Here is a 22221-nt window from a genome sequence, read left to right on the forward strand (position 1 = left end):
TTTTGCAGTTGAGCTTCAAGTAAAGTAATTAAATCCTGAATGAAGATTTGATTCCTCTTTCTCCAGACAAGTTACCTCAGCAGGTTCAGGGCTGTTCTTTTACCACACCGAGCTCCTTTCCACAGAACCTACACACATAAGAATGACAGGATGTTTATTTGTCATACTAAAACAAGCTTTCTTCCCCAACCCTAAGAGCCAAATAAAAGCCTAAACTGCTGTTCCTTTCCAGAGAAACAAAATCCCTGTCCGAAGGAGGGGATGGGGGGGGGGGTTCTCTTCACCCCACTTAAGCTGAGACTGGCTCACCCCCTCCCACCTAGTGGAGTTTCGTGGGCTCTGACTGACTGACAATCACTTGGATTTGCATGATGTCTAAATCACAAGGATTGGTTCAGAGCTAGGGAAATAGAAGAAGAGTTGGTTTTTATACCCCCCCCATTTTCTCTGCCTTTGAGGAGTCTCAAAGTGGCTTACAATCACCTTCCCTTTCTCTCCCCATAACAGGCACCTTGTGAGGTAGGTGGGGCTGAGAGAGTTCGGGGAGAACTGTTAACTAGCCAACGTCATCCAGCAGGCTTCATGTGGAGGAGTGGGGAAACAAACCTGATCCACCAGATTAGAATCCACCACTCCTAACTAGGGTTGTGCATATCAATATAACCAAACCGAAAACAAACCCGAAATTGGCTGTTTCGGCAATAAAGCCGAAATACCCCTTTACTGGTATGGGTATTCGGCTTATTCCGGGTTTACCCAAAAACAATTGGGCCCAGTAAGCCTGAAATGTACTGAATTTTTTTTTGCACAACCTTACTAACCACTACACCACACTGGCTCTCTGGAGATTTTGGGGGTGGAGCCTGGGGAGGGACTCATTGGTATATAATGCCTTAGAGCAGGGGTGTCAAACTCCATTGTTATGAGGGCCAGATATGACATAAATGTCACTTGTTCGGGCCAGGCCATGCCTCGCCAGCCCAGATTGAGAGTGGGGGAGTGGCTGCCTTGGCTGTCTCATGGGCCAGGAAAGAGCTCTCAATGGGCCGAATCCGGCCAATGGGCCTTATGTTTGACACCACTGCCTTACAGACCACCCTCCAAAGCAGCCATTTTCTCTAGGGGAACTGATCTTGGTTGTCTGGAGATCAAATGTAACAGCAGGAGACCTCCAGATGCCACCTGGAGGTTGGCAATCCTATTCAGAGCCCTGGAATAGAGGCAGGACCTTTGAGGATAATTGCCACTCTCCACCATTCCCAGAACCTTCTGTTCTGTCTGGCAACAACTGGCCATGGCATAGTGGATTAGCAGCATCATGGGTCGGATGGATCAAACAATTCTTATGTTAATTTTCCATTATATTTGCTGTTTCCATTCAGATATTTCCTAATAATTCGTGACACCTGCCCTTTTCACTGCCTCAGCATACTAAGGTAATGTCTTTTGTTAACAACAAATTCAGAACACATCAGGCAGTCCAAATGTCCCCCAGGTATTAATTCCCCATCACGATACCTGTTGACTGTCAGCCTGACGAATCTTCCTGTTCTGCACAATACAGAGCAACCAGCTCCCTCATTCAAGTCCTTTTTGAAACACCTCGTTTTCTAAGTGGGCAGGGTGGAGGGATAAAGCCATCTGTGACCGAGACTCTTTGAAATGTTTGTCTAGACGTTATGATATACTCATCATAGTGCTATGAGAGCCCAAGTTCATGCTAGGTCAGATCTTTTAAAAACTATCTTCATAATATAATTAGTGTGAGAGGCAGTGAGGTGCACTGGGCAAACTGTTGTGCTTGGGCCACGGGAGCCTAGCTTCGGCTTCAAATCCCTACGAAGCTATGAAACACTGAGTGGCCGCATCTTGTGTCTGCTGTCCTGAGTTGCTAGAAGTTTGTGAGCGATATCTATGATAATAAGCCTTCCTCATTTTCATGAGAACCACTCTTGTGCATGAGTGACTTGTTTTATTTTTAAAAGCTTGCATGATGTCCTAGAATGTGGGACATTTTTGGAGGGAGGCTTATGGTTTCTTTCCCATGAAACTGACAATTGCCCATAAAGAGATCCATTTTAATCTTTACATGTACACTTAATACCACTCTTTTCATGGTTGCCATGACAGTGATAGACATTTATACAACTGCTTCTGTCCGCATGGTTCCTCTAACTGCATACTTACTGTTCTATATCTAAAGAATCATCTTCAATGTGGCAAAATAAGCATGCTGTTAGGAATCACAAGAATGGAAGCTTTACATGGCATGGGAGAAACCACAGTGGTGACAGCCACTTGGGATATATACTCAAAGGGATTGCCTGTTAAACTCATGCATCCACAGACTTGTTAAGCAAGTCTATCAATTCAGTAAAACTTACTTCATAGTGTACATTAAACAGGACTAGTATATTGGATCCAAAAAGACCATGAAATTCATATTCTGCTGATATCATGAGCTTGACTTGGGCTTCGAGTACTTCTCTTTTAACATTATTGGGAACTAGAGGTAAATGTGTTATTCTTTTAACTAACAGGCCACTTTGTGAGGTATTTTTTCATACTAAGTTGCAAAAGGAAGTATTTTGTGGGTAGAAGGAGCATGTAGATAGACTTAGATATAAATCTCCCTGATTTCAGTGACCAGCTTGCACCCTCTAGGCTGAATCTGATGGCACCCTTCCACTAAGCGAGGCCTTTCGCTTAATCAAGGACTCATTGGATCCAAACGATTATTTAAGATTGGTGAATTTTTTTTGCGCCATCAAGTCGCAGCCAACATATAGCGACCCCATAGGGTTTTCAAGGTAAGAGACATTCAGAGGTGGTTTGCCATTGCCTGCCTCCGTGTGGCAACCCTAGACTATGCCCATAGTAAATAAATTTGTAGTCTGATTGAACTCCATATCTTACTATATCAAAAGACTACTTTGTCATGGGATCTGGAGTTATAATAATTATGGCTTGTCTGAACCATACTACCCGTTTAAAATGTTCTCTCTTACATTGATGTTTGAATGTCATATGCATGTGATGGGGTTTTTTAAACATTTTACAAAGGCAACATCTGGATTTTTGTTAAGTCTGCAGGCTTTTTTCATGAAAACAATTATTTGTAATGGCTGGAGCCCAAAAAAGACAAAGAAGAATAGTTGTTTTTTATACCCTACTTTTCTTTACCTTAAGGTGGCTTACAATCATAATCCCTTCCCCTTCCCACAACAAGCACCCAGTGAGGTAGGTGGGGCTGAGAGGGTTCTGAGAGGACTGCGACTGGCCCAAGACCACCCAGCAGGCTTCATGTGGAGCGGGGAATCAAACCCGGTTCTCCAGATTAGAGTCCACCACTCTTAACCACTATACTATGCTGGTTAGTTTAGGCCAGCCCATGGGCTTACAATAACCCAGTGGGATACAACACATCCCCATCACGTGGTAGGATTAACCAGGAAAGCACAACGTTCCTCAGTTTCAAGACTTGGTACATGTATGCAGGGATGCTATTTAAGAAGCAGAAGCTGAACACACACTTTGATGCATGGGACTAGTTGAATGGGTGTTTTGATCTTGTTCAATGCCTAAATATAGATCAAAAATTGCCCTCAGGATGTGAAGACTTGGATAATAAACTTCAACAATATTTCGCTATTCTTTTGCAAATGGCTGCTTCTTTCTTGTTAGTTTATTTATTTGATACTTACATATGGCTTTTCCATATTGCTCACAGGTTACATTCCCTTCCAGGTGTAAGAAGGATCTTCTAATATTACCATGAGAACGGCAAAGGATATCTGATACAAATTAATTACAGCCATTTGTTGTGATAACTATTATTGTTACCAAATATAACAAAGTTTGGGGCATCTTCTCGTCTCTCTGAAATTAGTTCAGTTTGACACAACTTGAAGCTGGCATTACCGAAATCTTTCTGTCAAACAACTTTTGAAAAGTATTCCTAAGTATTCCCATATGGACAACAGTGTCATTACTGAGGAGCATTTCTGATATAGTTTGACTCTATGTTGTCATTTGAGTGTGTCTGGATGTCAGGTTGTGTGAAGTGGGAGCTTTACCACTGAACAATGCTGAAATGTTTGCTCAAATTATTTGCATATGGAGTGAAGTGACTTGTTTTAGATTAAGGTTTCCTTGAAGTACATTTTACAAAGCTGATGTCAGTTGTTAACTGTGACCAATAACTTTATTAAGGCAAGATGTGAATGGAGTTGAAAGTCTCCAAGAATCAACTGCGCTGAGAGAATATTGTAAAAATCCCAGGTGTACTAATGTTGACCTTTACTGACACTAAGCTTACTAAGATTTTGTGATAGCCTGAAAAAAATCTGGTGAGCAGTATAAATTATTATTGATATTTATAGTTACATGTGCCTCTTGAGAGCCAGTTTTGTGTGTTTCTGTTCCAGCATATGCTGGCTATATAAGTTCTCTGGCATCAATATTTTCCAGGAAAACACCCTCTGATGTCATCAGCAGTAGTAAACATGCAATAATATCAGATGGAAGGCTAAAGCCCCTTGAACTTGGACTATGCATCTCAGGCTAGACAGAATACCGATGGATTTATTCTCACATGCTGCGTTATTTTCCCCCCTACATTTCTTTTCAATTAGGATGGTTTTCCACTGGAAAAACGTCCAGGGCAGCTGATTCACTCATCTTATTTTAGCAAACAATTTTATTCATACATCCATTTGTTTGTGCCTGTGCTGTTAACTGATGTGATCCATTTTTCAGCAAAGCAACTGCATCCAAAAAGAAAAACTGCTGATGTCCTAGAAGGATGCCCCTTTAATATGACAACATAGATTTTTAATTTCCCTTTTACCTAGGCATTTCTGCTGGGTTTTCCGGCATAATTCTTGACTTTACCCACTTTCACAAATTTGTGAACAACCTATATCTATAACCATAAGATGCTTACCATGAGGGCAGCATGGATATTATACTTTAGTGGTCTGTTATAATCCTGTCCTTCTCACCATGGGGTATTATCTACTTTAATCTAGGTCAGGTGCTTCTATGTGAACATAAAGCATACCCCGAAATAGAGAGGAAGAGAAAATGGCATTCCATCCAATTGACCGGCATAGTTCTCTAGGAAGTGTATGGTAATCTGACCAAAGATGCATATCTTAAGACAGATATTTCTTAGGAAATAACTATGCATGTCCACTGGATACCTAAATTTGAATTGAAAATGTATATGGTCTTATCATTCTATGTGGCTTTTAATGTCAGCTAAGACAAATGACCACATCAGATGACAACCAGGAGTCCATAAAGACAACAGATAAGAATATGATTGGCGATAGAGATTGAAATAAAGAGAACGACAAGTATAGCTATCCTGCAGAAACCGAGGTTCTAGCAAAGGGCTTCTAATACCCAACCTTCCTGAATCCCCTCTTTTTAAAAGTCCAGTGCAGACCAAACTGGAACCGTGGACTCTCTGGTTCACTGGCCCTGTGCTGCCATGGCATGCAGCAGGTCAAAAGGGGTGGGAGTTGTGGAAAGTGGTGTGAGATCCCCCTGGTTGACAGTCAATGCTGTAGGCATAATTGCCCAGAGTCCTTCTGCTTGCTGTCCCTTTACTGCTAGAGCACAACAGGTACTCTGGCTTAAGGCAGGAACCTAATATCTCAAGAGTAAAACACACAGTATGTGCTAGTAATATGTAGCAGTTTCCTGATGCCTTACTCTAAAACACAAAGCCAATTGGAAAAGGGGAAGTTTAAGGTGAAAAAAGTGGCTGCAGAAGGTGTTTTCACTCACTCTATGCCCCACCTATTATTATCTGCTGCAAAATCCCACTCCCCTTCGAGTTCAAAATACATGGTTGTTTCAAACTCCATGGGAATTTGGGGAGGATGGACAGAACCAGCAGAGAGGAAAATAATTAAGCTACCCTTTCTCCTTGCCACATATCTTCTCTCAATTTCTTTCTTCTGATTATAAAGCACTGGGTTGCTAAAACAAGTACCGGTAGTTGTATTAATATACAGCACAAAAGGGAAAGGGTTAGGGACAAGGAAAATATGCAAACTCAGGATGCCAGAGGGAAATGAGGCCTTTGATTTTAGTGTTGCAATGAGAGAAGGTGTGAGTTTGTGTGCGTGTTCCGGACAGCATTCTGCATTTCAAGGACCAAAGCCCAGCTCAGTCCCCCCGCCCAATTTCAAAGAGGAGGAAAAGGCAAATAAATACATAAATAAAAATTGCTATGCAACATCTGACATGACAGTCTGTTTTCTATTTCTTTCCATTGCTTTCAATTGTAATCATACTTGTTTTATTCATTTTCTCTTATGAACTGGGATGAAATTGTAAGGGACTATACCCCTTCTTACCACATTTCGGACAAGATAGGAAAAAGTTCCTATTTTATAGGCAATTAAAATTATCACTTGTGGGCAGCTGCAGACACTCAGCTCTTCCAGGTATGACACAGATAGCTGCATTCTGCACTACCAGAAGTTTCAAGGGCAGCCCCACTAGGAGTACATGAGAGTGATAAAGCATGGAAGTTAACAGTAGCGTGGATTAACGTAACAAGACTGGATTATGTAGACGATATGAGAGCCTAGACACAAAAGGAACTCCTAGCAACATCCAACATGTTTTCAGAAGTAGACTCGGGTCCAGGAGCACCCCAAGGCATTAGTTCCAGAGACAGACAGCCACTCCTGGGTGCTTAATGAGGGAGAGCTGGGCGTATTCAGTATATTGATGGCACCCAACCCTGAAGCTATAGATTATCTCACTCAGCACTTCCATGCAGATGTTAAAGCAACACTAGCAATAGCACTTACCTCTGTGGCGCGCCATATGACGGATGCTGACTGCAGCATCCCTGCTGACAATTCTTTGATTCTTATCAGACAAAAAGACCATAACCTTTAGAGAACCCATTTCAAGCCGCATTCCAGTGTAACGTTTGCATAGAAATGTTCACAACGGAATCATCAACTATCAAAAGCTACAAAAACGTTCAACAGACTGAGCATGGAGGAAAACTCCTTGCTACTAGGCAGCCGAAGACCATCCGCTGGGGTCATTAGTGCCACAGTCAGGCCTTAAAGCAGACTGCAAGGGTCCGGAAGAGATATCTCAGTCTATAGGTGTAGGTCAACCTTTTCAAAGGGTATTTTTTGGGCCTCGGGAGCTTTTACTGGTGGCTTGTCCAAAGGCTTATGCTTTTGTTAGGTGTCAGGGCTTCCCATGGAAATCCCTCCTGCGTGTAAGTGCAAGCCTTTGAAATCCTGAGCGCATTAACAGCGTATCACAGCATAGTAAGTAACAGACCCCTCGTCCTCTTCCTGAGAACGTGTACCGGCACCCAAAACAAGAAAGCAGCAAAACCGAGGAACAGTACTGTACAGAAACCAGTCAGCTATTTTACTTTGTCCCTCGGTCATGATGCACCTCCCCCCAAAACACACACACTCCACATGCAGGAGAGTATGGCCTGAAACCGGCTGCAACACAGGCGTCCAGGAGACGGGAGGCTTCACCTATCGTCAAAACAAAAGTAGACTGGACTGGACTGGCCCAGCCCGACCCGGCCCGGCCCCTTTGCTCCCCGGAACCCCAACGTGTTCTCCCGAGAACCCCGCTGGGACCAGCTCCACGTTCCCCAACAAGCCAGCCTGCTTTGCAGCAAAGCCCCAGTTAGAAGGGGCGCGCTGCTAGCTGCCACCCAGCTCGGTGGAGAAGGGACCTAAGGTCAGCTCAGCCGAGTGAGACCTTCCTCTTCTTGGCGCCTCCCTCCCACCTCTGCGGTAGAGGTATTTATGCCCACCCCGTGCAATTTCTACCTGCTGAGGCTGTGATGTCAGGGCCCCATTAGGCTAATGTATGCTGATCTCATGGGCCGCGCAGCCAATGGGGCGGCCGGGCTCTCCCCACCTGCTAGGAAGCGAATTCCGTCATTCCTGGGATTCTTCCCTCGGCCGGTGCACGGCGGCGCCGCGCGCGGGGGGTTTTCGAGCGCCGCTGCTGGCTCGGCGAGGCTCGCATTGTTTGGGGACCAGACGAGCGGCCAGCCAATCACCGAGCAGGGCGCTCCCCGGCCAGAGAGCCCGCGCAGCCCAGCCCAGCCCGGCCGCCGGAGCGGGCGAGCGGCACTTGCTGCAGCGGCGGCGGCGGGGAGCGCGTTGTTCGCCGCCTCCCTCCCGGCCCGGCCCCGCAGGAGGGGAGCGACCCTGCAGCGGGGAGCTCCTGCAAACTGGTAAGCGAGGGGGGGGGGGCAGAGGGACGCACCGGGAGCCTTTGGGGAGGAAAAAGCGGCGTGGTGGTGGTGGGGGGGGACGGCGGAAACGCGGTGCAACTTGGTCGGAGGGAGTTGGGAGCGCGGGGCGGGCGGGCAGGCCGGTGCCTCTCGCTCCCCGGATGCTGAGGAGCGGCGGGGCGGCCCCCTGCAGGAGCGCAGGGAGAATGGGGGACGGGGCCCGCCCGGCCTGGCCTCGTTTCAGGCTGGGGTTAGGGCGAGGGCGGCTGCCCCTCCCCCACCCCCGGTCTAACGGATGCCCTGATCGTGTCAGAACCGGACCCAGTCTGTGGCAGTCCTCTCTGGCTCTGAATGAAGTTCTCTGGACCTTTACCTCGAACCTTTAAACCTTTACCTCGAACTGGCTCCTTTATATAGTGATAATTCCCAGTGGGTCGCCGTGTTAGTCTGTCTGCAGGAGTAGAAAAGGGCCAGAGTCCAGGAGCACCTTAAAGACTTAACAAAAATATTTTCTGGCAGGGTCTGAGCTTTCGGGAGCCACAGCTCACTTCTTCAGATACAGCTAAAAAGTGAATCCATCTGTCTTTAAGTAGCAAAGCCCTTTAAATCCATCTGTCTTGTCTGAATTCACTCTCCTCTACTTAAAGACAGATGGATTCACATTCTAAGCTGTATCTGAAGAAGTGAGCTGTGGCTCACGAAAGCTCCGACCCCGCCAGAAAATATTTTTGTGAGTCTTTAAGGTGCTACTGGGCTCTTGCCCTTTTCGACTACTTTATATAGTGTTGTGATCTAAATGCTCCCATGCCTGCAGAGAGGGAGACGATAAGGGGGTGAGCTACGCTGTCGAGCGTGGCCCGCTCTTCAGACATGTCCTGTTCTGAGGGTTTACCTTATCTTTTACTTGAGGATATTCTAGACCCAAAGAAGTCCGGAGGGGAGTATGTGATGAAACCAGCTCTGACTCACGAATCTCTCTCATTCTGAGGGAACCTGCTGGAGCCAGGTTTTATGATTTAGACAGCCCTCCTGCATAATTTTCTAAGGATGAAAGGTTGCCTGGTTTCCATGTGATGTGCGCTCTTGCTTTCTCAAGCAGAGTCCTCAGCTTTCTCCTTTACAGTGCCTCGCCCACTTTTGCGGCAGACTACCTCTACTTATCGAGCGTGAGCACATTGGCACGTTAGACGAGGCTGAAGTTGGTTCCCTGTTCCTTATTTGGCTTGTCGCCAAGAACCCTGTACTACAAAGATGATTTGAATCAGGAACTGGAAGGGCTGCATGCCCCTTGCACCCCAAAACAAGGTTGGGACCGCCACATATCATACACCCCCACGTTCAGGGGACTCTACTTTCCAAGGGGACATATGCTGTTTCCTGGTCCAAAGCTCATTTCTTGTGCCAGCTGCTCCAAAGTGGGGTGCCCCCTGGACAAATGGACATGCAGGCACTGAGGGGAAGCTGCACTCCAAAACAATCTTTGGACCACCCCGAATCACAAGTCCACACTTGCAGATACTGTCCCCTGCAAGAAGACATACAGCTTTGCCTAATCCAAACACTGGTTCTGGCACCACAAACTTCTATTTGGGTTTCCACCAAGAAGCCTGTATTATGAAGAAGATTTGAATAAGGAACTGGAATGGTTGCACTCCCTCTGCACCCCAGAATAAGGTTTGGACCACTACATATAATATAGCCCCACATTCGGATTACTCTTCCCTGCAAGGAGGTTTCCTACTCCAAAGTCCAGTTCTTGTACCAACTGTTCCAAAGTGGGGTGCCCCCTGCCGCTACATACCTGAAATGTGTCGGGGCCAAGTACAGCTTCTGGTACCAACGGCTCATATCAGAACCACCTTGATCCATACTTTTTCTTGCCCTAGGTATCCTTGGTCCAGCCTCTCAATCATAATTACATGAAATTTATATATTCTATGCAAAACCCTCTGCTACTTGGAAACCTATTTGTCTATTTTATTTATTTACAGTTTTCTGTGATGCCTAACCAATCTCATCTTTATGTAGCAAAGGATAGTATTCTATGAATTCACTTATGATTTTTACCTCAAAGGCAGGATCATAGTGACTGGTTTTCCAAGGCATTTAGTAAGATTAAAAGGATGACAGAATGATGTGAAGAGCTAACTCCACATATGTGAAGATGCACATTTACTAAACTGCTGACATAGCTTTGAAAATGTAATCCTAGTACGACTAACAGTGCAATCCTATGCAGAGTTACTCAAGTCTGAGCCCATTGAAATGAATTGTTAGTTTTTGAGACTCAAAGTATCCCATGGAGACTTGCACAAGTCACATGGGGGTAACTACCCAATCATAGCTCATTTTGTGCACAATATAACATTAACTTTTTTAAAAATGAAAAGGGCTTAGAATCATAACTTTCAAGATAGCAGAGGGTTTTGCAAAGTCCAATACATAATTGTAATATTATGCAGAAGGATGTAAGCCACAGGAATAGACAGTTTTAAAAGAGGGTTAGATTCATTGATGATAGGTCTAGCAGTAGTTGCTAGCCATGGTGACTGAAGGAACTTCCACGTTTAGAGACAGTGAACCTCTGAATACCAGTGCCAGGAGGCAACATCAGGGGCATGCTTTAGCCACTATGCCCTATTGTTGGACCTCCAGAGCATCTTGTTGGCTACTATGTGAGACAGGATGCTGAACTAGATAGACCACTGCTCTGATTCTGCAGGGCTTTTCTTTTGTTCTCATGTAGAATGCAGAAGTAAAACATCCCAACCTGGTTGTACAAAACAGACATCTTATGAGGAGAGGTGAGGAGATAGTAAAAGAGTGGGATTGGGAGAGGACAAAGTGGCAGAAGTGGTGCAGACAAGTGAATTTCTGTATTGTTTCTGCCATCACTTTCCTTCCACCACTCCTACTCTATGTGCCTAAACTTGCCACATGCCCTTAGACCTAAAGATTGGCAGAACTCTCTGGTCCACAGGTTTCTGTAATGGGTAAAGTCTGGCTTGCTAGATCTTGTAGCGACAGCTTGATAGTTTTACCTCTGTTCCTGGATTGTGCATTCCTTGTGGTCCTTTCTGACTCTTCAAGTCCAGAACAGCTTCTGCTGTTAATGAGCTGTTTGCTTTACCCACTGCTTGGCTGCTTTTCTTTTTATAGTTTCACACCAACGAGAGCCTTTTCAATAAGTTGCCACCTTTTGACTAGTTGGAAACGAACAAACGGGCGTCTTCTAGGTTGGTTTGGTTCCTTAACAATTGATGTAGTAATGCTGCCTGCACCCCCATGGATGCTGTTTGTGCTGTTCTTAGGTACATCATTCCTCAACAGTTGTGATGTCACTTGGTTTACATTCAGGACACATTCAGACTGACGAGGCATGGGGAAGCTTCTTAAAGCAAAATGTCATCTGAGTTGCAAGTCAATAAGGATAGCAGCTGAAGTGTTGCTTTTCTTGCTCAGTCTAAAACTTCCTCTTCATGTTTTCCCACACAAAGCAATTTCAGCAGACTCCTCCAACAGGGTGAGTTGGCAACTTGATGGAATGTTGCGTCCTCAGGAAAGAAAACTAAAATAACCGGCTTAGTTTTGAAACTGAATCACTGTGGATTTTTTTTTCCAGGACAGTTAACAACTGCCGCTAGTTTACAGTCACAGTTAAGTAGTTTTGTAGAAGCGGAAGTACCTTTAACTTTCCCACAGGAACATAGCCCATTCTAATTAACCTTTCAAACACATTAGCCACATTTAATAGCAAATTTTAACTTGCTATTCTAATTAAGACAGAGTTATAACGAAACCAAATGGTGATTCCTGTTATGTATGGTTCCATATGGGGCTTTTTTCTGGGACAGGGTGAAAACGCTTGCTAAAAAGCCCAATTTGTTGTTAAAATATGCCTTTTAATTATACTTGCTATTAGTAGTTATAAAACCTGAAATCCTTCTAGTCTGCCTCCTTCCCCTGAGGCAGGATCTTCTCCTATCAAACCACTCTAGCAGATCATATCTAAATTATAGCTTGGTATAATCTAAGAGCAGGTGAGACTAAGATGCTGGAAGAACTTGTGAGGTAGCTCTAATGCAGATTTTTACATGCACTTCATTGAACGTCTTCTATAATTTTAAACTTCTGCTCTTCTCTGCTTGCTGCGGTTCTGTTGAGACTATTGAGGCTGTGAAAATGTGTGTAAAGCATTGGCTGAAGTGACAAGGAGCTGTTATCGTTGTTGTTTTTTTAAAAAAAGATTTTATTTATATAATTGAAGGGGTACAGGAAAAAAAGCGGGAGGGATAAAACGTTATAAATATAAAAACAATACAATATTGGAAAATAAGTTCATTTATATAATGTGAAACATTTTGTACACAAAAAAAATTATTACAAGGTGTCATTCAATTATTCTACTTATATTGATTTTCTATTATATGAAAGTCTAGAGTTTACTTAACAGTTAGTTAAAACAAGTTAAATAGTACATAGCCAGCATAATTCATTCAGTTAGCTGCAGTTCATATAGGTATAGAATGACGCCCACTTATCGTCAAATTGCTCTATAGATTCACTGGATTTTAAGTTTATCTCGAAAGTCATCTTGGCCATACTGGCATATTCCAACAGTTTTTCTTTCCAGTCTTCTATTTCGGGTATGTGAGTTTGTTTCCAAGTTCTTGCCAGAACCGTTCTGGCTGCGGTTGTTGCATATTTAAAAACGTCCTGAAGTTTCAAAGGCAAGTTTGGTGGCACTATACTAAGTAAGTAAAATTTAGGATCAAATGTTAACTTAGTATTTAACATCAACTGAAGTTCTTGATGAATTCTTTTCCAATATGTTTGTAACTTTGGACATGTCCACCAAACATGAAAATAGGAACCGTCCGTATCTTGACATTTCCAACAGGCGCCTCTTTTTCCGGGAGTAGTCATCTGGGAAAGCATATTAGGAGTCAAATACCATCTATAAAATGTTTTATACCAATTTTCTTTCACTTCTTGGGACACAGTATATTTCATTTCAGAGGTACAAAGTTTTTCCCATAAATCCATATTAATAATTTCTCCAAAGTTTTGCATCCATTTTATCATATTGATTTTCGCTTGTTCCTCTTATGTTTCGTATTTCAAGAGGAGCTTGTTATCGTTTTTTGTAGAAAAAAGGGATGCAGCCTTTTTTGCAAGCAGAGTCAGCAGAGGTTCTTGAGCAATGCCAGTTTATGACTCTTTCTGTCGAACACTCTTTGGCTAGTCACATTTCAGTTCGGATTAGACTAGAATGGTGGGTAGGTGGGGGGAGGTCAGGCTTTTAAAAACAGCCCTTGTGGTTTGTTTCAGGTCTCCAATTGATATTTTATGAACTGATAAGGCAGGAAGATAAAGGACCTCTCCTGAATTGGAAGGAATGATCCTTTCCCAAACCCATAGGCTGCATTCTGACATTATGAGCATGAATCTGGTTTTGTTCCTGGACTCACGTGCTCCTTCACTCTCCTGTCCTCACACAAAGGTCCAAGCTTGAAGGCTTCTTGTTTTCCATCTAATTCTAGTTTATTGTGATGTCCAAATGTGAGAGCTAGCTTGGTGTAGTTAAGAGCGATGGTTTGGAGCGGTGGACTCTGATCTGGAGAACCAGGTTTGAGTCCCCACTCCTCCACATGAGCGGTGTATGCTAATCGGGTGAACTGGATTTGTTTCCCTACTCCTACACATGAAGCCAGCTGGGTGATCTTGGGCTAGTCACACTCTCTCAGCCCCACCTACCACACAGGGTGTCTGTTGTGGGGAGGGGAAGGTAGGTGATTGTAAGCCGGTTTGGTTCTTCCTTAAGTGGTAGAGAAAGTTGGCATATAAAAACCAACTCTTCTTCTTCTGTTACTTTCTGAATACTGGGTGATGTAAATCACAGTTTAATTCTGGTTTAGACTCCTGGTTATTTGGAAAGAAACATTCTCCAGTTTGTGAAAAACACCCATGTTTGGAAGTCATAACAAACTGGAGTTGGATCAAAGACCAAGATCTCAAACAAGGAAGATTGAAATCACAGCTTTACGTACAAGAGGAGGAGAAAAAGGAAGGGAGTGTGCAAGCCCAAGAATATGGGGGCATGTGCTCACTGTGAATGAACTCTGATTTGTTTGTGATGTGTGAAGAGAGCCATAAATTTTAGTCATGTAGAGGCAGGCAGACACAGCAGTAGTCCAAGCCGATGTGGTCCATATTGGAGCTGCAAGTGGGCTGGGAATGAATGAGTCAGTCTGCCATCCTGCTGTGGAACCTGGCAGGCAGCCAACACCAAGGTCAGAAGGTAAGCAGCAGGGCTAGTAGTAAGGCCATGGATGTGAGTTAAGCTGTTGTGTCTGAGCAGATTTGCCTAGGTGTCTATAAAGTTCCTAAAGAGCTGACAAATCTATTTGGCATTAGCATTAGCTTTGCTTTTTTTAACCATGTTTTGTGCCTGTCTCTCTTTTATCTTTGTTTTATTATTGGTCTCTGTATAGTTGTAAAAAAAAAAAGAGAGAGAGTGATGGATTTTTATGTGCTCTTGGAAGCACTGGGAACATGTTTCAAATTCCTAGGCACTAGTACCACATTTTAAGGCAACCAGGACTTTTCCAGGGTTGTTTCATGGATTTTAAACTAAATGTTCTGGATTGTGCGTTGCATAGCAATGATGGCGTGGCTTGTTAGGCATGCAGTGCTCTGGGAATGCCAGTTGTCTTACAAAATAATAAATGGAGAGATTTCCCTTCTGTCCTGTTTAGCGTAATGAAAGCAGTGGATAGGTGGGCAGGGTAACCAAGACAATCTGTATACATGCAGCAATCCTATAGACCCTGTGGGTAACTGAAAAATGAGCAAGGGATGTTGAATGGGTTGGGGGGCTGAACTCCCACCCCATGGACATCCCTTTCTTCTCTGAGTTGGAAAACACACCCATCATTTTTCTTCATGTTTAACTGGCACCTTCCATTGTTTGTAGAAAAAAAGCAAGACAGGATGGCAGGTTGGGATCTTCCCATATTCTGGGTTCTTAGAGGGGCAGAGCAAATCTGAGTGGGGGGGGGGTAGATAGACCATGGCCAGGGATGGCACAGCCATGCCACCTCCTGAGAGGCTTCCCAGCCAAATAAATAAATAAATGATTTTAAAAAAAAGCACAGTGAAACTCCTCCATGGGGTTTCATGGGGCTTCGCACCTGTTTTGCAGGTGTAACTCTACTCCTCAAAGTGGTGCATTCCAGGGGTGAAAGGGCTTTGGAAACTGCCTAAAGGCAGCTCTGCTCCCAGGAACGCCCCCCTGGATGCTGGTGTGGGCACTTGTGCCAGAAAAATGCCACCAAGGAGTCAGTGCCGGTGCATGAGGCTCACACTGCTGTGTCGCTCCCCAGAGTCGCCCTGCACTGGCGTATGTGCCACTTTGCATGGTGCAAGTGGCATGGATGCCGGCGGTGGGGTCACACCGGCCTGAGCAGCTCCAGGCTCCCCTTCAGGCTTGCACAGTTAGTCATCCAGCACAACCATCATGATAAATGCTTTTTAAGTTCCCTTTTCATAAGAGGTTTTTAAACTCACTTTGGCTTCTGAAGGCAAAATGATTAAAAAAAAAAAAGGTTCACACACCTTAAGGGTAAAACATTGTCCTCCTGCAGTTAATGAAGCCTTTATCTGGATTTTTCCAAAACTTGTTTTGATATTTTTTGGCACACTTCATCTTCTAGGTGTGTGAAACCTTAAAAAATCCTTTACCTGTAGAAGCCATGGATTTAAAAAGCCCATATGAAAGACCTTAAGTCTGATGTTGGCATTAGTTAACCATGGGGAAGCTTATCTGCACATCATACTTACTTGATTTGGTAAAAATTAGTTAAAGTTGGACTTAAAACAATTTTGTGCCAAATACTATGTGATGTATTTTTTCAAGGCTTTACTAACGAAGCCCCTATATTACAATTATCTACTGGTTATTGGATGGAAGAGGCATTTCTCTCTTTTTTGTTGTTGTTAATTCTTCAGACAGTAATATTATATTATCCTCTTCCATTCAGGATCCTGCCAGGAATGGAGACTCCATTGGATGTTTTGTCGAGAGCAGCATCCCTAGTGCATGCTGATGATGAAAAACGTAAGTCTGAAATAGAACCGTTGGCTTCACTATGAGTCTTGGTATAGTACAGGCACTACATACTTGGCTTAAATTCTGCCCTGTCAGCCTTCCAGTTCCTGGATAAATGAAAAATGGTTTAAGAATTATTTTAGTGTATAAGTGACTTCTAAATGGATTCACTCTGTGCTGTATACTATGTATATACTATGGTCTTTCTCATAGAGTTTTGCATGCATGTGACAGAGAATAATTGTGGACATTCTGTTAATTTAAAAAGCATTATGCAGGGTTTTTTTGCCTTTAAGTCACAGCTGACTTATGGTGACCCTGTGGGGTTTTCAAGGTAAGAGACGTTCAGAGGTGGTTTGCCATTGCCTGCCTCTGCGTCATAACCCTGTACATCCTTGGAGGTCTCCAATCCAGATACTAGCCAGCTTAGCTTCCGAGATCTGATGAGATCAGGCTCACCTGGGCTATCCAGGTCAGGGCATTGTATAGGTTCCAAGGTAAAATTATTAATAATTCCTCCAAAGTAGATCAGTTGTAAACTAAGTGATAATGATACCAATGAAGATTCAGAAAACTAGCATTTGTATTTTCAGGATGAAGTGAAAACACCAGCAACGGCCATTGCCTATCGTTCTTCTGTTAAAATCCCATTTTGAGATTACCCCTGCCTTTTCATAGCCCGTTGACATTAGACGCACATAAGACCCACACCTTTGCTACTGCATTGTCAAAAGATACTATAATTTAATGTAAGTCCTGGTGCAAAGGTCAGAATTGCAATATTGGTATGAGGGGTTAATCAAGGGTTATAGCAAGGAGGTGATTGGATCACCTGCCATTATTAGTTGAAGATTAGGGGTGATTTTTAAAGTTATTTTCCTAGGTTCTGTTTTGGGATGCATCCAGTTGCAGTGTATAAACTATACCACCACAAACTTTGCTAAATGCTAGTGAAAAAGAAACTATGTGCCAAAAAAAGTGAAGCTGGAAGAATTCCCATATAAACTATTTCAAACACTGCTGTTGACACTGACTGTGATTGTTTGTTTCTAACACTCAGTGGGCACTGTACAAATAATTGCCAACCCATAGCGATGGTTATTTGCCTATTTTGTTGACTTAGGTTATTCAGCACTTGATTAATCAATATTCTTATGTGTGAACTGAACAGTTTTGTAATTCTTCTGTAGGCTTTACGCTGTGTACCCTAAGCCTGTTTTGTATTTTATAATTCTTCTGTGGGCTTTGCCCTCTGTTCCCATCTATGTACTTTATATGAAGAATCTGCATAAAGCATTTGATAAATAGTATATGTGCACTGACAATGTGCTATTGCTGCATCTCCATTAGTGCATGTGTGTACATGTGTTTTAGGTAGGCCTTGTACATGCATTTTTTTGTGCATTTTTAAAAACGTGATCATGTATGGAATTGCAACAGCCTTCTTTCTGGGTAATGCAAAGGTCCTGGCTTGTCAAGTCATATACTAGGGTGGATCCTAATATTCCCCATTCATTTGAAAAATATAAAGAATTTTGTATTCTTTTCTTAAAAACAGGAAATGTGAGCATCTTCTCTTTTGAGAGCCAGTGTGGTGTAGTGGTTAGGAGCGATGGACTCTAATCTGGAGAACTGGGTTTGATTCCCCACTCCTCCACATGAGCGGCGGACCCTAATCTGGCGAACCAGGTTGGTTTCCCCACTCCTACACATGTAGCCTGCTGGGTGACCTTGGGCTAGTCACCATTCTCTTAGAGCTCTCTCAGCCCCACCTACCTCACAAGGTGTTTGTTGTGGGGAGAGAAAGGGAAGGAGATTGTAAGCTGGTTTGATTCTCCTTAAAAGGTAGAGAAAATTGGCATGTTAAAAAGAAGAGTTGGTTTTTATAAGAAAAGAAATAGACTGTTAGGGGAATGGAGAGAAAGGCATGGCTTACTTGTGGATGGTGCCCCATTTAAATCCTGATTTATTATTGTTTTTGTGCTCTAATTCCTCACACTTTGGGTTGTGGCAGTTCTCCTGGTCTACAGGATCAGAATCTCTGAAAAAGCTCCTTTTGCCTTCCTTAGTGGAAAAAAACCTCATTTAGACTTTCTTCACTGTATCAAACACATGAAAAAAATTCAAATGAAAAAATGTTTGACTAGAAATGTAACATCTGGCTTGTAGTTGGTACATAATCACTGCTACAGCTTGCTTGGTGGGAGCACATAAAGCAGCTTAGTGGAATAGTGGTTTAGTTTTTTTCCAGGAATTCAAATGGATTTAGAAAGAAAGGACAATAACAATAACTTGCTCAGGAAGAACCAAGAGTATAGCTGGGAAGGTATGATTTGCCAAGGTGGGGGAGAAATCTAGGTCTACGTATTTAGTCTGTTTACTCTTCCCAGTTACAATAGAGACCAAGCTTATAAACCCTATTCTACAAAAGAATGCCATAGAAAATGCAAATACGTTTTTATATGTTACTACTTCATGCACAGCTGCCTATGTTTCATCACAAAAATGTTAAATAGTTAACAATTGTGTCACAACCTCAAAGTAGATTAACTTCTACAAATAATCTTCGAATATCAGACAGATTTTGTTATTTACAGTTGTTCTAACAGTATGACACAGAAAGACTGAAAACAGACTTTCTTTTCTATGAACAACAGGAACTGTAAACTGCCACACTGCTGAATTGGTATGGTTAAGACAGGAAAACTTGGTATCCTTAAAAAAGCAGTGTCTTCACAAGTCAGTTGAACCTCTTATGAGCATCTTTCAAAACAAATGTGAAAAATGTTTCTCCATCTCTCACCGTTTATGAAAATTATACATCAACTAGTGATTGTGCTAATGAGCACCGAGCTGCATAATATACATCAACTAGTGATTGTGCTAATGAGCACCAAGCTGCATAGTAATGCTTTTAAAAGCCAAGCACCAAAGCAGACAATTACTCCATTTTCCAGTCTATTTAACAAGTTGAAAACTGTCTATATAAACTTCCTTGCAACCACATAACGCCATACTGTTAACACACCTGCCTTTCCTGGAAAAAAGAGTAGGAATAAGAGTTTGCACAGCTCAAATTAAATATTGTGTGTGTGTGTGTATAAAGTGCTGTAAAGTCGCAGCCGACTTATGGCGACCCCTTTTGGGGTTTTCATGGCAAGAGACTAACAGAGGTGGTTTGCCAGTGCCTTCCTCTGCACAGCAACCTTGGTATTCCTTGGTGGTCTCCCATCCCAATACTACCAGGGCTGACCCTGCTTAGCTTCTGAGATCTGACGAAATCAGGCTAGCCTGGACCATACAGGTCAGGGCAAATTGAATATTACTGCCAAAAAATTTAAAATAAATTTCTAGATTCTTCATTTTAATAAAAATCTGGATAGTGGACTAACTTTTTCCCAGCCATTACATTTAATAGTAACCCCCGAACAGCTTAACCACTGTGGTTACTTCCATGCAGTCTTAAATGATACGTAATTTCACTGAGCTTCAAAGAATTGCAGTTTCAAAAGTCTGATTGCCATATTGGACCAGCCACAGCCTTGTGCAGTTCCCTCCACTGTATAGACCTTGCACAAACAGAGAGACCTAGTGTGGTGATTAGATCTGAGAAGGTCTAGGAGAGAGCACAAACAATAGGGTACCCGAGACAGTGGGAAGAGCATAAGTTACTCCATGGTCTAAGAGATGCAATGTTTTATTTTATTATATAACATGCAAATTTAGGGCATGTCTCCTACACACCTTCATGCCTGTTGGATTCTGTGATAATTTGGTCAAGCCTCCCACATCTGATTGCCCAACTAACCCCTCCCTTAACCTTCCCCATCCCTTGCATGCTCATCAAATGGTTGTTTGTTTTTGAGCCCAGTTCCAAGGTGCTGGTTATGACTGTTGAAAGTCCTTTATAGCCTAGGACCCGCATACCTAATGGATCATCTCTTCCCATATATCCCTGTGTGCCATCTATGGTCCTTAGGCTGCCACTTCAGGTAACCTATCTGGACCAACCAGAGCCCCTGCCTTCTCCATGGTAGCTCCTACTTTGTGGAGCAGACTTCCTGAGGAGGTGAGAGAGGGCACCATCTTTAGATATTTTCTAGAGACATTGCAAGGCTATCTTATTTGCCAGGGCTTTTAATGGGTATAGACTGCAAGAATCTTTTTTTTGGGGGGGGGGGAGTTTCTGGGTTTTTATTTGGTATTGTTTAAATTACGATGTTTTCCATTGTGATTTGTAAGCTGTTTTTAGCCAGGAGGAAAGGTGGGTTTATTTATTTTCATAAATAAAATATTGGCCTCCTGTTTTTTTGCTAAACACCCAATAATACTTCTGCCATGTTCCAATTTAAAATTGTCTACTCTTAACAAATGGATAGCAGAAATCACTTCAGAATTGTTGGCTGCATGCTGATTGGATCATAGTGATATCCTTTGATTGTTGTCTTGTCAAGTTAAATAAAGCTCTTTAGGGTACAGTTGATGAGCAGAAGATGAGCCTTCATCCTTGGCATAGTTGCTCCTGCATTTAGGAGATTCTCTGCTTATAATAGAACAGTCACTTGATTTAGCTACTAGTATCTTATTTTATTCTTTGCCACCTTAAAATAGACCTTAAATGGTTAGCATTTGCTTAGGTCACAGTGGCAGCACTGAGAAATACAAATGTATTCTGTCCATGTATCTGTTCCTGTTTCATGGTTTTCATGATGTGATTATTAAGCAAATATGCTTAGCGGACATGCCTTGATAACAAATAGTATTTTTCTTTTCAGCATAGCACTGGTAAACTAGCTGCGCATATCAAATGTAATCATAAAAGGATATCCACTTGAAAGAGGGACAAGCAAAGCACAGTGCAAACATATATCTGCAAAGTTCAAATCTGTTGGCATCTAAAATGTAAATTTTGTTTAGGGAAATGGAAAACGGATTTGGGGAGTGTAACCAACTAGATCTGTGTTGGTGAACCCATGGCACGTGTGCCAGAGTGGGCACTCAGAGCCCTCTCTGTGGGGACGCGCAGGTAACTTGAGGAGCTGTCGTGTCTGCCTTGGTTTGGAGAATGAAGTGGCTCCAATGCTCCCCCAATGGCCAGCCTCTTCCTGGCCTCTGCGCTCCCGCGGGCTTATCTGGGCCAGGCCCCTCCCAGCTCCGCCCCCTCCTGAGCCTCCTATCCTGCACTTCTGGGGCTCCAAAAGGCCTCCCCGGTCGGCATCTGGGCCTTTCCCTCTCTCTGCTGAGCTGCGGCCGCGGCTCAGCTGTTCGTCGGCTCCCGCTCGCCTCTCGCCTCTCCACCTCAGACGGGTGAGGCTGTGGCCGAGAGCCTTGCCGGGGCGCGGTCCCTGGCGGCGGCGTCTCTCGGGCTCCGCCGCCCCTGTGCCGGGTTGCCGCCGCCCCTGTGCCGGGTTGCGTCTGGCTCTTCCCTTCCTGGCCGTGACGTCAGGTCCTCCTGGGCTGCCGCGGTCGGCGGGGCATTCGGCTTTGTCCCTTTGGCCAGTGAGAGGACAGGTGTCCCCCCCCCCCAGCGACCAGCTGGAGATGGCAGGGTAGGGTTGCCAGATCCAGGTTGGGAAACTCCTGGAGACAACACAAAATGCTACAGCACTGTTTCCCTTCCATCTCCTTCATAGCTATCTACTACATTTTTATGCCATCCTTCCTCCAAAGGTATTAGGGCGGCATTCATTGTTCTCCCTTTTTATCCTCGTAAACAACCCTGTGGGGCAGGAGAGGCTGAGAAAAAAGTAATCGGTCCCAAAGTCACCTAGCAAGTTTTCATAGATGAGGGGGGATTTGAACTCAGGTGTCAGTCTAAGATCAAGGAGACTCAGACCTCTATACAACACTGCCATGTATC

General features: G+C 43.6%; 1 protein-coding gene across 1 annotated transcript in view; it reads left to right on the top strand.

Annotated features, from left to right (window-relative positions):
• The first annotated feature begins 8223 nt into the window (after positions 1-8223).
• Positions 8224-22221, top strand: part of VGLL4 (vestigial like family member 4) — a 112935-nt gene continuing 98937 nt past the window's right edge. Inside the window, exons 1-2 of the mRNA XM_056863194.1 lie at positions 8224-8251; positions 16294-16370. Coding sequence (XP_056719172.1) covers positions 16307-16370 — 64 coding nt within the window. The 5' untranslated portion in view covers positions 8224-8251; positions 16294-16306. The remainder of the gene's footprint in view (positions 8252-16293; positions 16371-22221) is intronic.

The sequence above is a fragment of the Euleptes europaea genome, chromosome 1, assembly GCF_029931775.1.
Source record: "Euleptes europaea isolate rEulEur1 chromosome 1, rEulEur1.hap1, whole genome shotgun sequence".
Lineage (NCBI taxonomy): Eukaryota > Metazoa > Chordata > Lepidosauria > Squamata > Sphaerodactylidae > Euleptes > Euleptes europaea.